The 16,975-nt window shown below is 33.9% G+C and overlaps 2 protein-coding genes across 4 annotated transcripts in view; both read left to right on the top strand.

Annotated features, from left to right (window-relative positions):
* LOC134687468 (protein SON-like) overlaps positions 1 to 15,203 on the top strand; it is a 36,328-nt gene extending 21,125 nt beyond the window's left edge. The window contains exons 15-17 of one of the 3 annotated variants that reach the window (XM_063547794.1): positions 177 to 279; positions 1,912 to 2,025; positions 14,185 to 15,203. In XM_063547794.1, coding sequence (XP_063403864.1) covers positions 177 to 279; positions 1,912 to 2,025; positions 14,185 to 14,790 — 823 coding nt within the window. In that variant the 3' untranslated portion in view covers positions 14,791 to 15,203. Of the gene's footprint in view, positions 1 to 176; positions 280 to 1,911; positions 2,026 to 8,768; positions 10,119 to 14,184 lie in introns of those variants that run through there. The other 2 variants (XM_063547795.1, XM_063547793.1) reach the window with 2 other exon arrangements.
* On the top strand, positions 2,046 to 4,175 carry LOC134687470 (uncharacterized). The gene is made up of 2 exons (XM_063547796.1): positions 2,046 to 2,272; positions 2,929 to 4,175. Exon 2 carries the CDS (start codon positions 3,062 to 3,064, stop codon positions 3,617 to 3,619), a length of 558 nt encoding a protein of 185 aa, XP_063403866.1. The 5' UTR covers positions 2,046 to 2,272; positions 2,929 to 3,061; the 3' UTR covers positions 3,620 to 4,175.
* Positions 15,204 to 16,975: the final 1,772 nt, after the last annotated feature.

The raw sequence follows: 16,975 nt of genomic DNA, 5'->3' as shown, positions 1-16,975 counted from the left end.
TTATTTATCTATTAATGTAAGCTCATTTTAGATTTTTATGAATTTTAGAATATATTTTCCACAATGTGGGATTTTATTCATTATAAAAGGGGATTCTACAGTTTTTGGACAATAACAAAAAAAAAACTTATGAAATGTAGCTGTTGTATTTTATTAATATCATTTGTTTATTTCAGAATTTCTAAGCAAAAATGCCAGAAAAGGGAAGCAAGAAAAAAGTATAGAAGCATTTTCAAAAATGTCTCTAAACTAGAACACAGAGTGAAGGCAGCTCAAAAGGTAATGAAATGAAGAAATCTGAATGCATATATTTTTTTATATGGGATGTTCATTAGGGCTCCGCCTTTAGGTGGGTCGCCCTATAGTGATCAGTCTGTCCGTCTGTCCGTAACACTTAAACTTTGTGTCCGCTCCATATCTTGAGAACCATTATGATTTCATACTTTAAACTTAACATGTTTATTAACCACCACCAGAGGGCATGTCATGATGTATGTACAACTTCCTAGGTCAAAGGTCAAGGTAAAAAAACTTTGGTTTCAGTTGACAACCCTGTGTCCTGTGGTGAAGATCGTGTCCGCTCTATATCTTGAGAACCGTTATGATTTCAAAGTTTATACTTGACATCCATTTTAACCAACACCAGAGGTGTGTCATGATGTATGTACAACTTCCTAGGTCAAAGGTCAAGGTCAAAAACTTTGGTTTCAGTTGACAACCCTGTTACATGTCCTGTGGTGAAGATCGTGTCCGCTCCATATCTAGATTACCGTTATGATTTCAATGTTTATACTTGACATCCATTTTAACCACCACCAGAGGGCGTGTCATGATGTATGTACAACTTCCTAGGTCAAAGGTCAAGGTCGAAAAAACTTTGGTTTCAGTTGACAACCCTGTGTCCTGTGGTGAAGATCGTGTCCGCTCTATATCTTGAGAACCGTTATGATTTCAAATATTATTCTTGACATCCATTTTAACCAACACCAGAGGGTGTGTCATGATGTATGTACAATTCCTAGGTCAAAGGTCTGTCTGTCTGTTGGTCTGTCCATCGCTAACAAATTTGATCCACACTATATTTTGAGAGGACAGCTGTTATTTTTTCATACTTTATACCTGAGACTATGTAATAACTTCAAATAATGCTTCATATCAGATTATCCATACAACTTATTTACCCCACATTATTGACAGCGGGGCCCACAGAGATGGCTCCCATCTCAATGGTATCTAGTTATCACTGAACTAGAATATATATTTGTTTAAGGATAGCTGAAGGATGCCTCTGGATGTGGGAGTTTTTCGCTGCATTGAAGACCCATTGGTGGCCTCTGGCTGTTGTCTGCTAATTGGTCGGGTTGTTGTCTCTTTGACACATTCCCCATTTCCATTCTCAATTTTATTGAAAAGTTCCTTGAAGTCCTTAAATTTACTATAAAATTGTATTACACTTTGATGGTTCAGAACATAAAAATCTGATAAAAATATTCAACTTGGTACACCTATTGGAACTTAATAGTGAACCTATGAATTTCACTCATAGTTCCTGGATAAAGTCATCCATGAAAACCACGAAAATTGGTACCCCACGAATAAAATTACTTTCACAGTATATCTCAATAATATTTCGAAAAATTATCATGATTATGTGGCAATGGCAGTTAAACTCTTTATTCCTGTTCCTTAATTTATTTTACGCATCTTGTACTGTAAGTTGACATGAAAAACATAAAAAACATTTTCAGTTAATGCTATTTCTTTATGAAGAAATACAGAAAATAATTTCCATCAGTTTATTCAGAAAAACTGGAAAATGTTCTATGTAAAACCATTTTAAGATACTGAAAAAAAAGAAGGTATTTATATTTGATCTTTCTATTCTAACTAATCCAATTTATTTGATTTTAGACAGAAAAAGCTACAAGAGGGAGATGTTTGAGTGAATCAGAAGGATCAGATGATGAAGACATGGGGAAGAGTAGAGGAAGGTCCAGAAGTAGAGAAAGAAGGACCAGAAAAAAGGTAACTATTGTCTACTTACTCTTCTTTTTAACAGTATTTGACTTATACATTATTTGTCCTTAGAAGTTACATTTATACTTAACGAGAGTTATTAAGGTCAAGATATGAATATATAAAGGTCCAGTATGGTCCCAGATGTGACAAGGTTTCAGACTGGTACAGAATTTTGAAGATCTTCCAAAGAAGTAGAGATTAGGAAGAAAGAAAAAGAACTTAAACTGGCTATTTAGCTGATTCACATTCTCAGGTGAGCAATACAGGCATACCCAAGCCTCTAATTATGCTTCCACATAATGTATGCTAATGAACATATCCAGTGAAATATCATTAAGAAATATTTTCAATATGGTCTTTGAGCTCGATTTTATATTTGAAAGATTTATTTCAAAAGAATGATAAATAAATAGATACTGTCATGGAAAATAATCTGTACTCCATACTTAAAAGTAAGCAGGGTTAAGTTTTTAACAACCCTATGAAATTAAAAATCAGTGCCTGATATGGATGTAACTACAGCAAGACTTTTACTAAAGGGAATAAAAAACAAAATATAATGTCAGCAACCTTTATATCAAAGCTATTCACAATGCACTTCCCAGTTTTGTTTAAAAGAAAAGTTCAATGGGATATTGCTTAAATTTTGTAATCCTATTAATGCTTCTTATGGCAGGTCTTTGTAAAAAGCACTTTTTGATATATTACTAAGTAATTTGAATTGTCAATTGACCATGACATTAACAAGTTTTTACAGTAATTTCTGATTTTAGACTTATTCAATTTATCAAATCTCCCCCAACATTTCCATTAGTGAAAAGTATGATTTTAAGTTATTAATTTATTTGTAAATATAGAAAAATAATTTGTAAAGGCTTGACATTTCACTGCAGTTTGTTTTATTTTCAGGCATTGAGAGTCTCAGCCATGTCAGACTCATTTTCTACTGCTATTTATAAGGGAAGACAATGTAGATCTATCAGTAGGTCAAGGTCAAGAAGTAGGTCACCAATTAACAACATGAGAAGGAACATGTCACAAGATGATATTAGCTCATCTGATGATTCTAGTAGAAGTAGGTCACCAGTTTGGAACAGAAGAACAAGGTCATCAGACAGCAGTAGCTCATCTGATGGTTCTAGTAGAAGCAGGTCACCAGTTTGGAAGAGAAGAGACAGATCATCAAACTGCAGATCTAAAAGCAGGTCACCAACTTGCAATTCAAGAAGGAGCACATCACCAGATTGTTGGTCAAGAAGGAGGTCTTGCAGATCTAAAAGCAGGTCACCAACTTACAATTCAAGGAGGAGCATATCACCAGATCATCGGTCAAGAAGTAGGTCTCCATGTTATTGGAGAAGGAGAAATTCGCCTGTGTTCTCTCCATGGAATAGTAGGTCCAACAACACAAATAATTTCACAGGTATTAGACCTCAATGGGGCAGATTTTCAAGTAGCAGATACAGAAGGAGTTTATCACCAGCTGACCGATCCAGGAGATCTAGATCAAGATCTTTCACCAATAGGAGAAGCAGGTCTCCTGTTAATAGATCTTTCAGTTACAGAAATAGGAACAGATCACCGAGGTATAGACAAATGATTCAGTCACCAAGTTACAGAAACAGATCACCACATTACAGTCAAAGAAACCAGTCACCAAGTTACAGACAAAGAAGCAGGACCCCATTAACAGATTCAAGTGATTCTGACAGTTCTGTTTAACAATGTACCTGTAATTGATATCAGAATTTTATTTTTTTATTAGCCCACCTGGCCCAAAGGGCCAAGTGAGCTTTTCCCATCACTTGGCGTCCGGCGTCCGTCATCCGGCGTCCGTCGTCGTCGTCCGTCTTCGTTAACTTTTACAAAAATCTTCTCCTCTGAAACTAATGGGCCAAATGAAACCAAACTTGGCCACAATCATCATTGGAGTATCTAGTTTTAAAAATGTGTGGCGTGACCTGCCAAACCAAACAAGATGGCCGCCATGGCTAAAAATAGAACATAGGGGTAAAATGCAGTTTTTGGCTTATAACTCAAAAACCAAAGCATTTAGAGCAAATCTGACATGGGGTGAAATTGTTTATCAGGTCAAGATCTACCTGCTTTAAAATTTTCAGATGAGTCGTACAGTCCGTTGTTGGGTTGCTGCCCCTGAATCTGTAATTTTAGGGAAATTTTGCTGTTTTTGGTTATTATCTTGAATATTATTATAGATAGAGATAAACTGTGAACAGCAATAATGTTCAGCAAAGTAAGATTTACAAATAAGTCAACAGGACCAAAATGGTCAGTTGACCCCTGTAGAAGCTATTGCCCTTTAAAGTCAATTTTTTACCTTTTTTCGTAAATTTTATATATCATTTACAAAAATCTTCTCCTCTGAAACTGCTGGGCCAGATTAATCCAAACTTGGCCACAATCATCTTTGGGGTATTCAGTTTATAAAATGTGTGGCCTAACCCGCCAAACCAACCAAGATGGCAGCCATGGCTAAAAATAGAACATAGGGGTAAAACGTAGTTTTTGGCTTATTACTCAAAAACCAAAGCATTTAGAGCAAATCTGACAGGTGGTTAAATTGTTCATCAGGTCATGTTCTATCTGCCCTGAAATTTTCAGATGAATCAGAAAACCTGTTGTTGGGTTGCTGTCCCTGAATTGGTAATTTTAAGAAAATTTTGCTGTTTTTGGTTATTATCTTGAATATTATTATAGATAGAGTTAAACTGTAAACAGCAAAAATGTTCAGCAAAGTAAGATTTACAAATAAGTCTACATGACCAAAATGGTCAATTGACCCCCTAAGGAGTTATTGTCCTTTATAGTCAATTTTTATAAAATTCGTAAATTTTTACTACCGGTTACATTTTCCACAGAAACTACTGGGCCAAGTTCATTATAGATAGAGATAATTGTAAGCAGCAAGATTGTTCAGTAAAGTAAGATGTACAAACATATCACCATCACCAAAACACAATTTTGTCATAAATCCATCTGCTTCCTTTGTGTAATATTCACATGGACCAAGGTGAGCGACACAGGCTCTTTAGAGCCTCTAGTTTCAAATACAGACAAACTTTGTTTTCTTGTATATTTAAAGTTGTAAAAAATTTCCTAAAAAAACTGTTACTGTTCTTTCTGCTTTAAGTTAAATGTCCAAAGATATAATTTTTTTTGAAGTATGATGCACACATTTACTGTGGATTCATTAATATTCGTTGGATACCAATTTTCGTGGGTTTCGTGGGTACAGGGAAACAACGAATTTAAATGTTCAACGAAACGCAAATTTTCTAAAGAAATGCATGTGAACTTTGTCAAAACCACGAATTTAAATACCCACGAATATGCAAGTTTTCCCTCTATCCACGATAATTGGTACCCACGAAAATAATTGAATCTACAGTACTATTTTTTAAAACAAATTTGATAGTGCAATAAATCAGCCAAGTTTCTTGGATTTTCTGCCAAAGAATAATGGAATACTGGTCTTTAATTCCACATTTACTGTAAAAACAATGTTTTCCTATTGAAACATACATATAAAAATTGAATGATGTTGAATAAGGAATAAATTCATCCAAAGACATTTGGGTATTACTACTAGGCAATAACTTGTATGAGTTTATGGATTCCATGAAATTATATCACATGATATTTAGGAATTAGGGGCCATGAAGGGGCAAAAAAGGCATTTTCTTGTTTCTGAACAATTATGTGTGTACATTGATATAACAAAAAAGGAAGGTTGGTATTTATATCATCAATTCTTGGGGTTCTTTAATATGCCAAATCCAACCATATATTAAGATTTTGGATATTGGAACATAAAAGGTATATGGCCAATTGCAAACTTTTACCACATTCATTATGTGTCAGAAACCTATGCTATGAGGAATATTTAATCACAGTTGATAGAAATTGAAAGTATATGCATAGTTAAAATAATTATAGCAGCATATTAATATACTTTGAAAGTTTGCCAATTTTTGAAAACTTTGTGGGAGGCTTGTTTGTTATTCTGTATGAATTAATTTGTAGAAAAAACTACATGCAGATATTTTTTTTGAAGCAAACACCTTAAAAAAACCTTGCAAATATTCTTAATCATTAAGTGAATTAATTTAATTCTAGATGTACTTTGATATGCAGAATTTTATGGTGTAACTAGATTTTAGATAATGGATCATAATAATGCCAATTTCAAATTTTTCAGTTCTTTGACCACATTCTTTCTGTGTCAGAAGCCAATAATGTGTCTCAATCCAAATTCAGAGCTGTGTTTAGTTTGAATGTAGTTTGCATACTTGTCCCAACTGTTCATTGTTCGAAATCTGCATTTCCATCATACTGTGCCCAACAGAGCATTTTGTTTACATTAGGTGTTATAGCTGCTTCTGTAAAATCTTATGTTTAAAGAAAGATATAGCAAGTAAGGCAGTTTTTTAAACTTATTGAAAGAAATGCCTTATAGAGGCCAAATGTTTAGGAGTGGCGTTTCTTTTGTCTGATAATAACAGTTATATGTTGTCTGTATTTATTATTTTAGTACAATGATTTTCTTTCTTGAGTTAATAACGATAATTGTCATGTTTTCCTAATATTTTTATAGAAATAAAAGTTATTTTGTACAGAAAAAGTATTATTGATTGTTTATGTAGTTCACAGAACGTAAAATAGAAGTGTACTAAGATATCAAAGGAATAGTCAATCTCATAAGTCGTAAAACCAAACTGACATTGCCAAGACAAAAAGAAGAAAAAGGAAAAATGACAAACAACAGTCAAGAAAACAGAACATAAAAACTAAAGACTGATCAAAACAAACCCCACCAAAATACAATGTTCACAGGTGCTTCAGAAGGGTAGCTAGGCAGATTCTGCTTCATTTTTGGCACCTTTTGTGTTGTTCACATAAGTACAATTCGAGATACAAGTCTAACGGGTAGATCACATTCATGGAAAAGAGGACAGTTTTGTAGTTTTGACAATTGGAATATATCTGCTGTCATTGGTGAAACAGATATTCCGCAACATTTCACCAATCATAAAATTTTTGAATGAGATAAGTAAAATTAACTTAAGTTTCCTTCTGTTTAAAGACAGTTAAATTACCTTTTATATTAACTTTTAAATTTTTAATGGGTTTTAAAGTGTATTTTGTTATTATTTTAAGAATACAAATGTATTAGCCATAAATTTGAAGGGAGCGAGAGAATTGGAGACAAAAACACAAGTTACATTTTGCTACATGTAAATGTATCTGGCAAAATTCTTGAACCTCATTATTGGTTGTCTTGTAGGAAATTTGTTTTTTGATATCTGAAGTCTTAGTCAAATGATTAACTAGTATAATTCCACTCGACTAGAGAGGATTTAGAGCTTGACATTTGATGCACACACTTGTAAACATCTTTGGACATCGTTTTGACATTGTTGTCCTTACTGTGTTTCATTTTCTTATCGTGTAAGACAATCATGTATACATACCTTGATTATCAGTTTAGTAGACATAGATACAGAAAACTTAACTTTAATCATCATAGCATTAACTATTAGCACTTAAGCTCTGACTGGGAAAAAAATTAACCCAGTACAAAATAGGGATTATAGTGTATGACATTAACATATTCTTTTCCTTAGTAATGGTTTCAATTTGCCCCTGAATTCTAAACAGCTAGCCACCCATCCATTTATCTATCAACCATATGGTGTGTTTCATATGTTTTAGTGAACTTAAACTTTATTCTTACAAGACTACAACAGCCAAAACGCACCCTTATATTCGTATTTTGTTTAATATTCCCCCTTAAATGCATCAATTAAGCATTTTTAAACACAATGACTTGGAAGAACATTAATTTATATTTTTTGGACTTCTACTTACATTGATGATTGAGTTTGGCTTTCAGCAGCAGATTATCGTTGTAAAGTTTATTTGTAACTGAGTATTATGAAAATATAAAGTGCAGATTAGTAAGAAGTAGTAAGATTTTGAGGCCACGCCAGAAATAGGTTTAGAGCATATTGTTTAACTGTCTTTGAGTCCTTTTGTCCATCCATTTTATACCTTTTTAAAGTTTTATTTGAGGTAGATGAATACTTTTGTTTAGAGACGTTTGTAGTCACATAGTTTAAAATTTAATTCACATGTTCGTTCTGAAACGAACTGTTTTTTAAAGGCAGGTTTAAGTCTCGTAATTTCTGCTTTTAGTTTGTGTATGAAACACTGAATAAACCCCTGCAAGATCTTGCATTAAAGATCATAAGGAACAAGCTATTTATGCCCCATGATGGGCATTATGTTTTTTCTTGTCTGTGAGTCCGTTTGTTTGTTCGTCCGTCTGTCCCGCTTCAGGTCAAAGTTTTTTTGTCAAGGTAGTTTTTGATGAAGTTGAAGTCCAAACTTGAAACTGAGTTCCAAATGATATGATCTTTCTCCTCAATTTCACGACCCCATGAACATAGAAAACGGTAGTGTGAGTGGGGCGTCCGTGTACTATAGACACATTCTTATTTTAGTTCTAAATAATGATCATGAATAAAAAGAGATGAGGAGCGAGCTGATGTGTATGTTTTGCATTAGTATATTTGGAATACCAGGGATTATTTCAGAGTAATATGTCATCTGAATATCTATAGTTTTTGTAAATATATGTGTTCAGTGTTAGCTATTTCATTAGGTCTATATGAGGTTAAAGCTAAATTTCATATTGTAAAATGTGCCATTTTCTTCAATTTTTTTAGGCTTTAAGAGCAAATGCAATGTCAGATGGTTTTTCCTCAGCTGTGTATAAAGGCCGACAATGCAGACAAATAAGCAGGTCAAGAAGCAGATCACCTGATCGTAGGTCTAGAAGTAGATCACTTGATCGTAGGCAAAAACCTGTGCCAAGCAGTAGATCACTTTATTGTAGGCCAAGAAGTAGGTCAAGAAGCAGATCACGTGATAGTAGGTCTAGAAGCAGTTCACGTGATAGTAGTTCTAGAAGCAGATCCCCTGATCGTTGGTCTAGAAGAAGATCACCTGATCGTAGGTCCAGAAGTAGGTCACCTGTCTACATTGGGAATTCGCCAGCCTACAGTGCAAGTACACATGATCGTAGGTCCAGAATGAGGTCACCTATCTACATTGGGAATTCACCAGCGTTCAGTGCAAGCCCATCTCCTCCACATGCTAATTACCCTCTTTACAGAGCAAATACGCCTGATTTACCTTTGTACAACTCTCAAAATTCTAGATCCCTTAGCAGATCACCAGAAAACACCAGACACATGAACACTAGATCAAAAGAGAATAGGCAAAGATTGAGATCAAGATCGCCACCAAACGGACACAGCGAAAGGTCACCATATAAACAAAGTAGTAGGCCTGCAAGTTGAAGTACTTCTAATGATTCAGATTAAAGTGTTACTAAGATTGCTGAGTAAATAATCTATGAAAATCAAAATATGTTCAAGTGTATTTATACAGCCTTGTATTTTAAAAGTTTAAGTTTCAGTATTCCCGGTAAAGACAAATCCGTCGAAAACATTTGTAAATAGTCCTTTGATATAAACTTGTTACAATGGTTATCAGAATTTCCATAAACGGAGTTCAGATGTTTTATCCTCTTGGCTTCATAACTTTTATCAGTGGGCACCATGAGTGAACTGTTTGCTTATGGTAATCCCATATACAGGCTTTATTAGGTCAAAATGACACATCTGATAGATAATTTGATTGTTTTTATTTATACACATGCATGGTTGTGTTTAAATGTATAATAAAAAGATGGCGAGAAAACACAGCATCGAATTGATTTTAGAACATTGCATGAATATTTAAAAAGAGAGCTGCAGAGCTGACTATTCATATTTTTTAAAGATTATCTAATATAATGGCCAAAACAACCCTGTACATATATATGTTTTTGGTCTTTTTATCACTATCTGTATGACAACCAGGAGATAAAGAGCTGGGGAAAAAATTGCACTAAAGATTGAATAGATATACAGCACATACTAAACTGAATGTTTTTTTTAACTGTTGTACATATCTCTTTTGCATTTTGTATATTTGTGTTGTGAATAAAGACTGGTTATGAATTATTTCTTATTAAGTATTGTTATCATGTACTTTGAGATAAACTGTTCATTAAAAAGAATGTTTATATCTTACTGGTATTGAGAATATACATACACAATTAAATTATTACCATATTTATCGTTACACGAGCAACAGAATGAATGCTGCATGTAGAGATATGTTTATCCTTCTGGATCATCAAGATTACCAAAGTTTTAGTTGGGTTCTTGTTGCTCAGTCTTTCTACGTTGTATTTTGTAGACTGTGCTTGTCTTTTCGGTCAGGTTTTACCCATGGTATTTGCATTTTTTTTTTTTTTTACCTTATGGATTTTAATATCCTTTTTTCTGTTTTATGCACTCACTTGTAAACATCTTTAGACATCGTTTTGACTTTTTGATGTCCTTATTATGTTTCATTTTCTTGTCTTGTAAGACAATCAAGTATACCAAACATGTTAAACAGTCTAGTGGACATAGATAAAGAAAACTTAGTTTTTTATTCAGCATAGCATATAACATACACACTTAAGCTCTAGCAAGCGTTTAATGGAAACAATAACCCAGTACAAAGCAGGGTTTATATTTGTTTTGCAATGACATGTTCTCTTCCTGAGTAACGCTCTCAATTAGTCCCTTGATTTTATCCAACCATTCAGACATCGGATTGTTTGATTCTTCTGTTTTTATTCGACCGCAAAAATTTTAATTTTTCGTCGTATATTGCTATCACGTTGGCGTCGTCGTCAGCGTTGTCGTCGTCGTCGTCGTCGTCCAAATACTTTTAGTTTTCGCACTCTAACTTTAGTAAAAATGAATAAAAATCTATGAAATTTAAACACAAGGTTTATGACCACAAAAGGAAGGTTGGTATTGATTTGGGGAGTTGAGATTCCAACAGTTTAGGAACTTGGGGGCCAAAAAGGGGCCCAAATAAGCATTTTTCTTGGTTTTGACATTATAAAAGAGGGACGAAAGATACCAAGGGACAGTCAAACTCGTAAATCTAAAACAAACTGACAACGCCATGTCTAAAAAAGAAAAAGACAAACAGAAACACGAACCCCACCAAAAACCAGGGGTGATCTCAGGTACTCCGGAAGGGTAGGCAGATCCTGCTCCACATACGGCACCCGTCGTGTTGCTTATGTGATTACAAATCCGGTAAATAGTCTAATTCGGTAGGTCAAATTCATGAAAGGGAAGGGGATTGTAGTTACGACGTAAGGAACATATCCGATATCATTTGTGAAACGGTTATTCCATAACGGTCAACCAACTCGTGATGGCGTCCGTAAAATTTACGAAGGGATGATTTCAACTTCACCATTTGGAACTCTTGGTTTAAAAGCTTCTTTGTGAGCAGTAACCCTCTATCAAGAAAATCATGACAGGAAATGCAAGCACGGGAATATCGTATCAATTGGGAGATATATACCCCGTATGCAGGTGCTGCTGGAATGTTTCTACTTAGAAATGGAAAGTTCACAATTGGAAAGCTGAAATCATCTCTTTTGTCGTAAAGTTTTGTCTTCAACCGACCCTCATTGTCAATTTCTAGATGTAAGTCAAGATATGAAGCCGACTTAACTGTATCTGTAGTTTCCTTTATCTCCAACTATAATTTTAGTATAAGTGAATAGAAATCTATGAAATTTAAACACAATGTTTATGACCATAAAAGGAAGGTTGGTATTGATTTTGGGAGTTTTGGTCCCGACAGTTTAGGAATTTGGGGCCCAAAGGGTCTAAAATTTAATAATTGGGGTTCTTTGATATGCCGAATCTAACTGTGTATGAAGATTCTTAATTTGTGGTCCCGTTTTCAAATTGGTCTACATTAAGGTCCAAAGGGTCCAAAATTAAACTTAGTTTGATTTTAACAAAATTTGAATCCTAGGGGTTCTTTGATATGCTGAATCTAAAAATGTACTTAGATTTTTGATTATTGGCCCAGTTTTCAAGTTGGTCCAAATCGGGGTCCAAAATTAAACTTTGTTTGATTTCATAAAAAAATGAATAATTGGGGTTCTTTGATATGCCAAATCTAACTGTGTATGTAGATTCTTAATTTTAGTCCCGTTTTCAAATTGGTCTACATTAAAGTCCAAAGGGTCCAAAATTAAACTAACTTTGATTTTAACGAAAATTGAATTCTTGGGCTTTTTTGATATACTGAATCTAAACATGTACTTAGATTTTTGATTATGGGCCCAGTTTTCAAGTTGGTTCAAATCAGGATCCAAAATTATTATATTAAGTATTGTGCAATAGCAAGACATTTTCAATTGCACAGTATTCAGCAATAGCAAAAAATCTGCAATTGCACTGTATTGTGCAATAGCAAGAAATTTTCAATTGCACATTTTTGTGCAATAGCAAGAAATCTTCAATTGCACGGTTTTATGCAATAGCAAATATTTTCAAATGCACAGTATTCAGCAATAGCAAGAAATCTTCAATTGCACAGTATTGTGCAATAGCAAGAAATCTTCAATTGCACAGTATTGTGCAATAGCAAATATTTTCAATTGCACAGAATTGCCCAATAGCAAGAAATATCTAATTGCACAATATTGTGCAATAGCAAGAAATTTTCAATTGATTGGAGTTATCTTTCTTTGTCCAGAATAGTAGTTGAATCAACTTAAATCATTGTTTTATACAATATACAATGTATATTCACTTTTACTACCAACTGATAGATTAAAACAATCTTTACCATTCAGTGATAACAAGCACCTTTTGTTACATTTTAATATTTTATGATGTATTTAAATGAGTAGTTATTGTTGCAAACTCCATTAGAAATTTGAATTGAGATCAGTTTTGGAAAAAGGGATGTGAAAAAAAGGGGGGGTTAAATATTTCTCATTTCAGATTTCATAAATAAAAAGAAAATTTCTTCAAACATTTTTTTGAGAGGATTAATATTCAACAGCATAGTGAATTGCTCAAAGGCAAAAAAAGTATTCTAAGTTCATTAGACCACATTCGTTCTGTGTCCGAAACCTATGCTGTGTCAACTATTTAATCACATTCCAAATTTAAAGCTCAATCCAGCTTGAATGTTGTGTCCATACTTGCCCCAACCGTTCAGGGTTCAACCTCTGCAGTCGTATAAAGCTGCTCCCTGCGGAGCATCTGGTTGTGCATTTGACATGAACTGTGTCCTCACTAGTTCCTTCAAATGCACCAATTCAGCTATTTTAAGCAGTGCATTGGAAGAACATGTTCTTTAATTTTGTACTTCTTCTTCTTACATTGGTGATACGAGTTTTACCGTAGTAAAGTTTATTTGTAACTGAGTATTATGAAAAAAAAGTGCTTATTAGTAAGGAGTAAGATTTTGATGCCACGCCTAAAATAGGTTAAGAGCATATTGTTTACCTGTCTTTAAGTCCTTCTGTCCATCCATTTTGTACCTGTTTAAAGATTTTATTTTAGATAGATTACAAGATTTGTTTAGAGAAGTTTGTAGTCACATAGTTTGAAGTTTAGTTCACATGAAGCGACTGTTTTTTAAAGACAGGTACCAAGTCTCGTCATTTCTGTCATTAGTGTATGAAGCACTGAATAAACACCTGCAAGATGTTGCATTAAAGATCATAAATTCAAGCTTTTTATGCTCCATTAATTTGCATTTTGTTTTTCTGGTTTGTGCGTCCGTTTGTTCGCTCGTCCGTCCGTCTGTCCCGCTTAAGGTTAAAGTTTTTGGTCGAGGAAGTTTTTGATGAAGTTAAGTCCAACTTGAAACTTAGTACACAAGTTCCAAATGATATGATCTTTCTCCCCAATTTCATGGTCTACTGAACCTAGAAAACGGCAGTGCGAGTGATGCATTCGTGTACTATGGACATATTATTGCATAAGATCTGAATAATGAACATGAATAAAACGAGATGTGGAGCGAGCTGAGGTGGATGTTTTGCATTAGTACATTTAAAATACCAGGGATTATTTCAGAGAATCTGTCATCTGAATATCTATAGTGTTTATGAAGAAATGTGTTCAGTGTTAGCTATTTCATTGTTTCTATATGAAGTTAAAGCTAAATTTTATATTCTAAATGTGCCATTTTTTTCTGTTGTTTTAGGCTTTAAGAGCAAATGCAATGTCAGATGGTTTCTCTTCTGCTGTGTATAAAGGCAGACAATGCAGACAAATTAGCAGGTCAAGAAGCAGATCACCGGATCGTAGGTCTAGAAGCAGATCACATGATCGTCGGCCAAGAAGTATGTCAAGAAGTAGATCACCTGATCGTAGGCCAAGAAGTATGTCAAGAAGCATATCACCTGATCATAGGTCTAGAAGCAAATCACCTGATCGTTGGTCTAGAATTAAATCACCTGATCGTAAGTCCAGAAGTAGGTCACCTATCTACATGGGAAATTCACCAGCGTACAGTGTAAGTTCACCTACTTACAGTCCAACCACGTACAGTGAACGTTCACCTACTTACAGTGTACGTTCACCTATTTACAGTTTTCCCTCACCTACTTGCAGTTCACCTACTTCACCTTACAGGTCAAATACGCCTGATTCGCCTTTGTACAACTCTCAATTTCTAGAAAACACTAGATCAAGAGAGAATAGGCAAAGACTGAGGTCAAGATCGCCACAAAACGGACACAGAGAAAGGTTACCATATAAACAAAGAAGTAGGTCTACAGGTTCAAGTTCTTCTTATGATTCAGAATAAAGTGTAATTAAGATTGCTTAGTTGTAAAAAAAAACCTGTGAAAATCAAAATATGATCCAGTGTTAGTGTATTTATACAGCCATGTATTTAAAAGTTTAGGGTTTAGTATTCCTGATAAAGACAAATCCAGGGAAAAAATTTGGAATAGTCCTTTTGATATAAACTTGATTCAATTGTAATCAGACTTTCCATAAATCGAGTTCATATGTTTTATCCTCTTGGCTTCATTACTTTTATCAGAGGGCACCATGAGTGAACTGTTTGCTTTTGGTAATCCCATATAAAGACTTTAATAGGTTTATTTGTCGGGACCTCAATTTTTTTAATTCTAATACATTTTAAATCATGGCATAAATGTTTGAAAAGAGAGCTGCAGAGCTGACTATTCATTTTTGTCGAGCCTTCGACTTTAGTCGAAAAAGCGAGACTAAGCGATCCTACATTCCGTCGGCGTCGTCGGCGGCGTCAACAAATATTCACTCTGTGGTTAAAGTTTTTGAAATTTTAATAACTTTCTTAAACAATACTGGATTTCTACCGAACTTGGACAGAAGCTTGTTTATGATCATAAGATAGTATCCAGAAGTAAATTTTGTAAAAATAAAATTCCATTTTTTTCGTATTTTACTTATAAATGGACTTAGTTTTTTCTGCGGGGAAACATAACATTCACTCTGTGGTTAAAGTTTTTAGAATTTTAATAACTTTCTTAAACTATACTGGATTTCTACCTAACTTGGACAGAAGCTTGTTTATGATCATAAGATAGTATCCAGAAGTAATTTTGTAAAAATTAAATTCCATAAATGGACTTAGTTTTTTCTGCGTGGGCAATTACATTCACTCTGTGGTTAAAGTTTTTAGAATTTTAATAACTTTCTTAAACTATCCTTGGTTTGCACCAAATTTGGACAGAGGCTTGTTTATGATCATAAGATAGTATCCAGATGCAAAATTTATAAAATAATAAATCCATTTATTCCGTATTTTACCTTTAAATGAACTTAGTTTTTCTGCAGGGAAACATTACATTTACTCTGTGGTAAAAGTTTTTTAAATTTGAATAACTTTCTAAAACTATCCTGGGTTTCTACCAAACTTGGACAGAAGCTTATTTATGATCACAAGTTAGTAAATTTTGTATAAAGCTAACTCCATTTTTTCTGTATTTTACTTTTAAATTGACTTAGATTTTCTTCCAGTTAACATTACATACAGTCTGCAGTTAAAGTTTTCAACACATTTATTAGATTCATTAACTGTCCTAGATTTTTACCAAACTTGGACAGAACCTTCTTACAATCATAGGATAGTATCAAGAGGAATATTTATATTGATTTTTTGCCTCATTTTTGTTGAGCCTGCGATTTACAGCAAAAGTAGGCGAGACACTGGGTTCCGCGGAACCCTTACAAATTTTTTTTTAAATCATCTAATATAATGGCTAAAACAACCCTGTACATATATATGTTTTTGGTATTTTCATCACTATCTATGTATATCTTGAGACATAGAGTTGGAATGAAAAAAAATGGCACTAAAGATTGAATATAATTACAGAACATACTAAACTGAATGTCTGTTTTGTTTTTTAACTGTTGTACATATCTTTTTTTGCATTTTGTATATTTGTGTTGTAAATAAAGACTTGTTATGAATTTCTTATTTAGTATTTTTATCATGTTCTTTGAGATAAACTGTTCATTAAAAAGAATGTGTATAGCTTACTGGTATGGAGAATATGCATACAGAATTAAATTGTTACCATATTTATCGTTACACGAACAACAGAACGAATGCTGCATTTAGAGATCTGTTTACCCTTCCGGTGCATCAAGATTGTCCGAGTTTTAGTTGTGTTCTTGTAGCTCAGCCTTTGGTTTTGTACGCTGTATTTTGTAGACTGTTACTTGTCTTTTAGGTAAGATTTTCCCATGGTATTTGCAGTTCGTTTTTGCCTTATGGGTTTTAGTATCCTTCAAACTCCGAAACAGCGGTTACGTCCTCTTACTACGCTACGTTGACTTTAGTTTAGCGAAGCAACGTCACCACTGTTTCGGAGTTTGAGTATCCTTCTGTCTACTTTTTGAACAGGAATGGAAAATTCTTAAAGGATATGTGGATTGAGATTAAAAAAAAATCGTTGATATTTGATTTCGCGGCTTTGCAAATGTTTTCATGCATT

This window comes from Mytilus trossulus, chromosome 10 (assembly GCF_036588685.1).
Source record: "Mytilus trossulus isolate FHL-02 chromosome 10, PNRI_Mtr1.1.1.hap1, whole genome shotgun sequence".
Lineage (NCBI taxonomy): Eukaryota > Metazoa > Mollusca > Bivalvia > Mytilida > Mytilidae > Mytilus > Mytilus trossulus.
The sequence above is the reverse complement of the archived record's forward strand: the minus strand, read 5'-3'. Positions and strand labels throughout refer to the sequence as shown.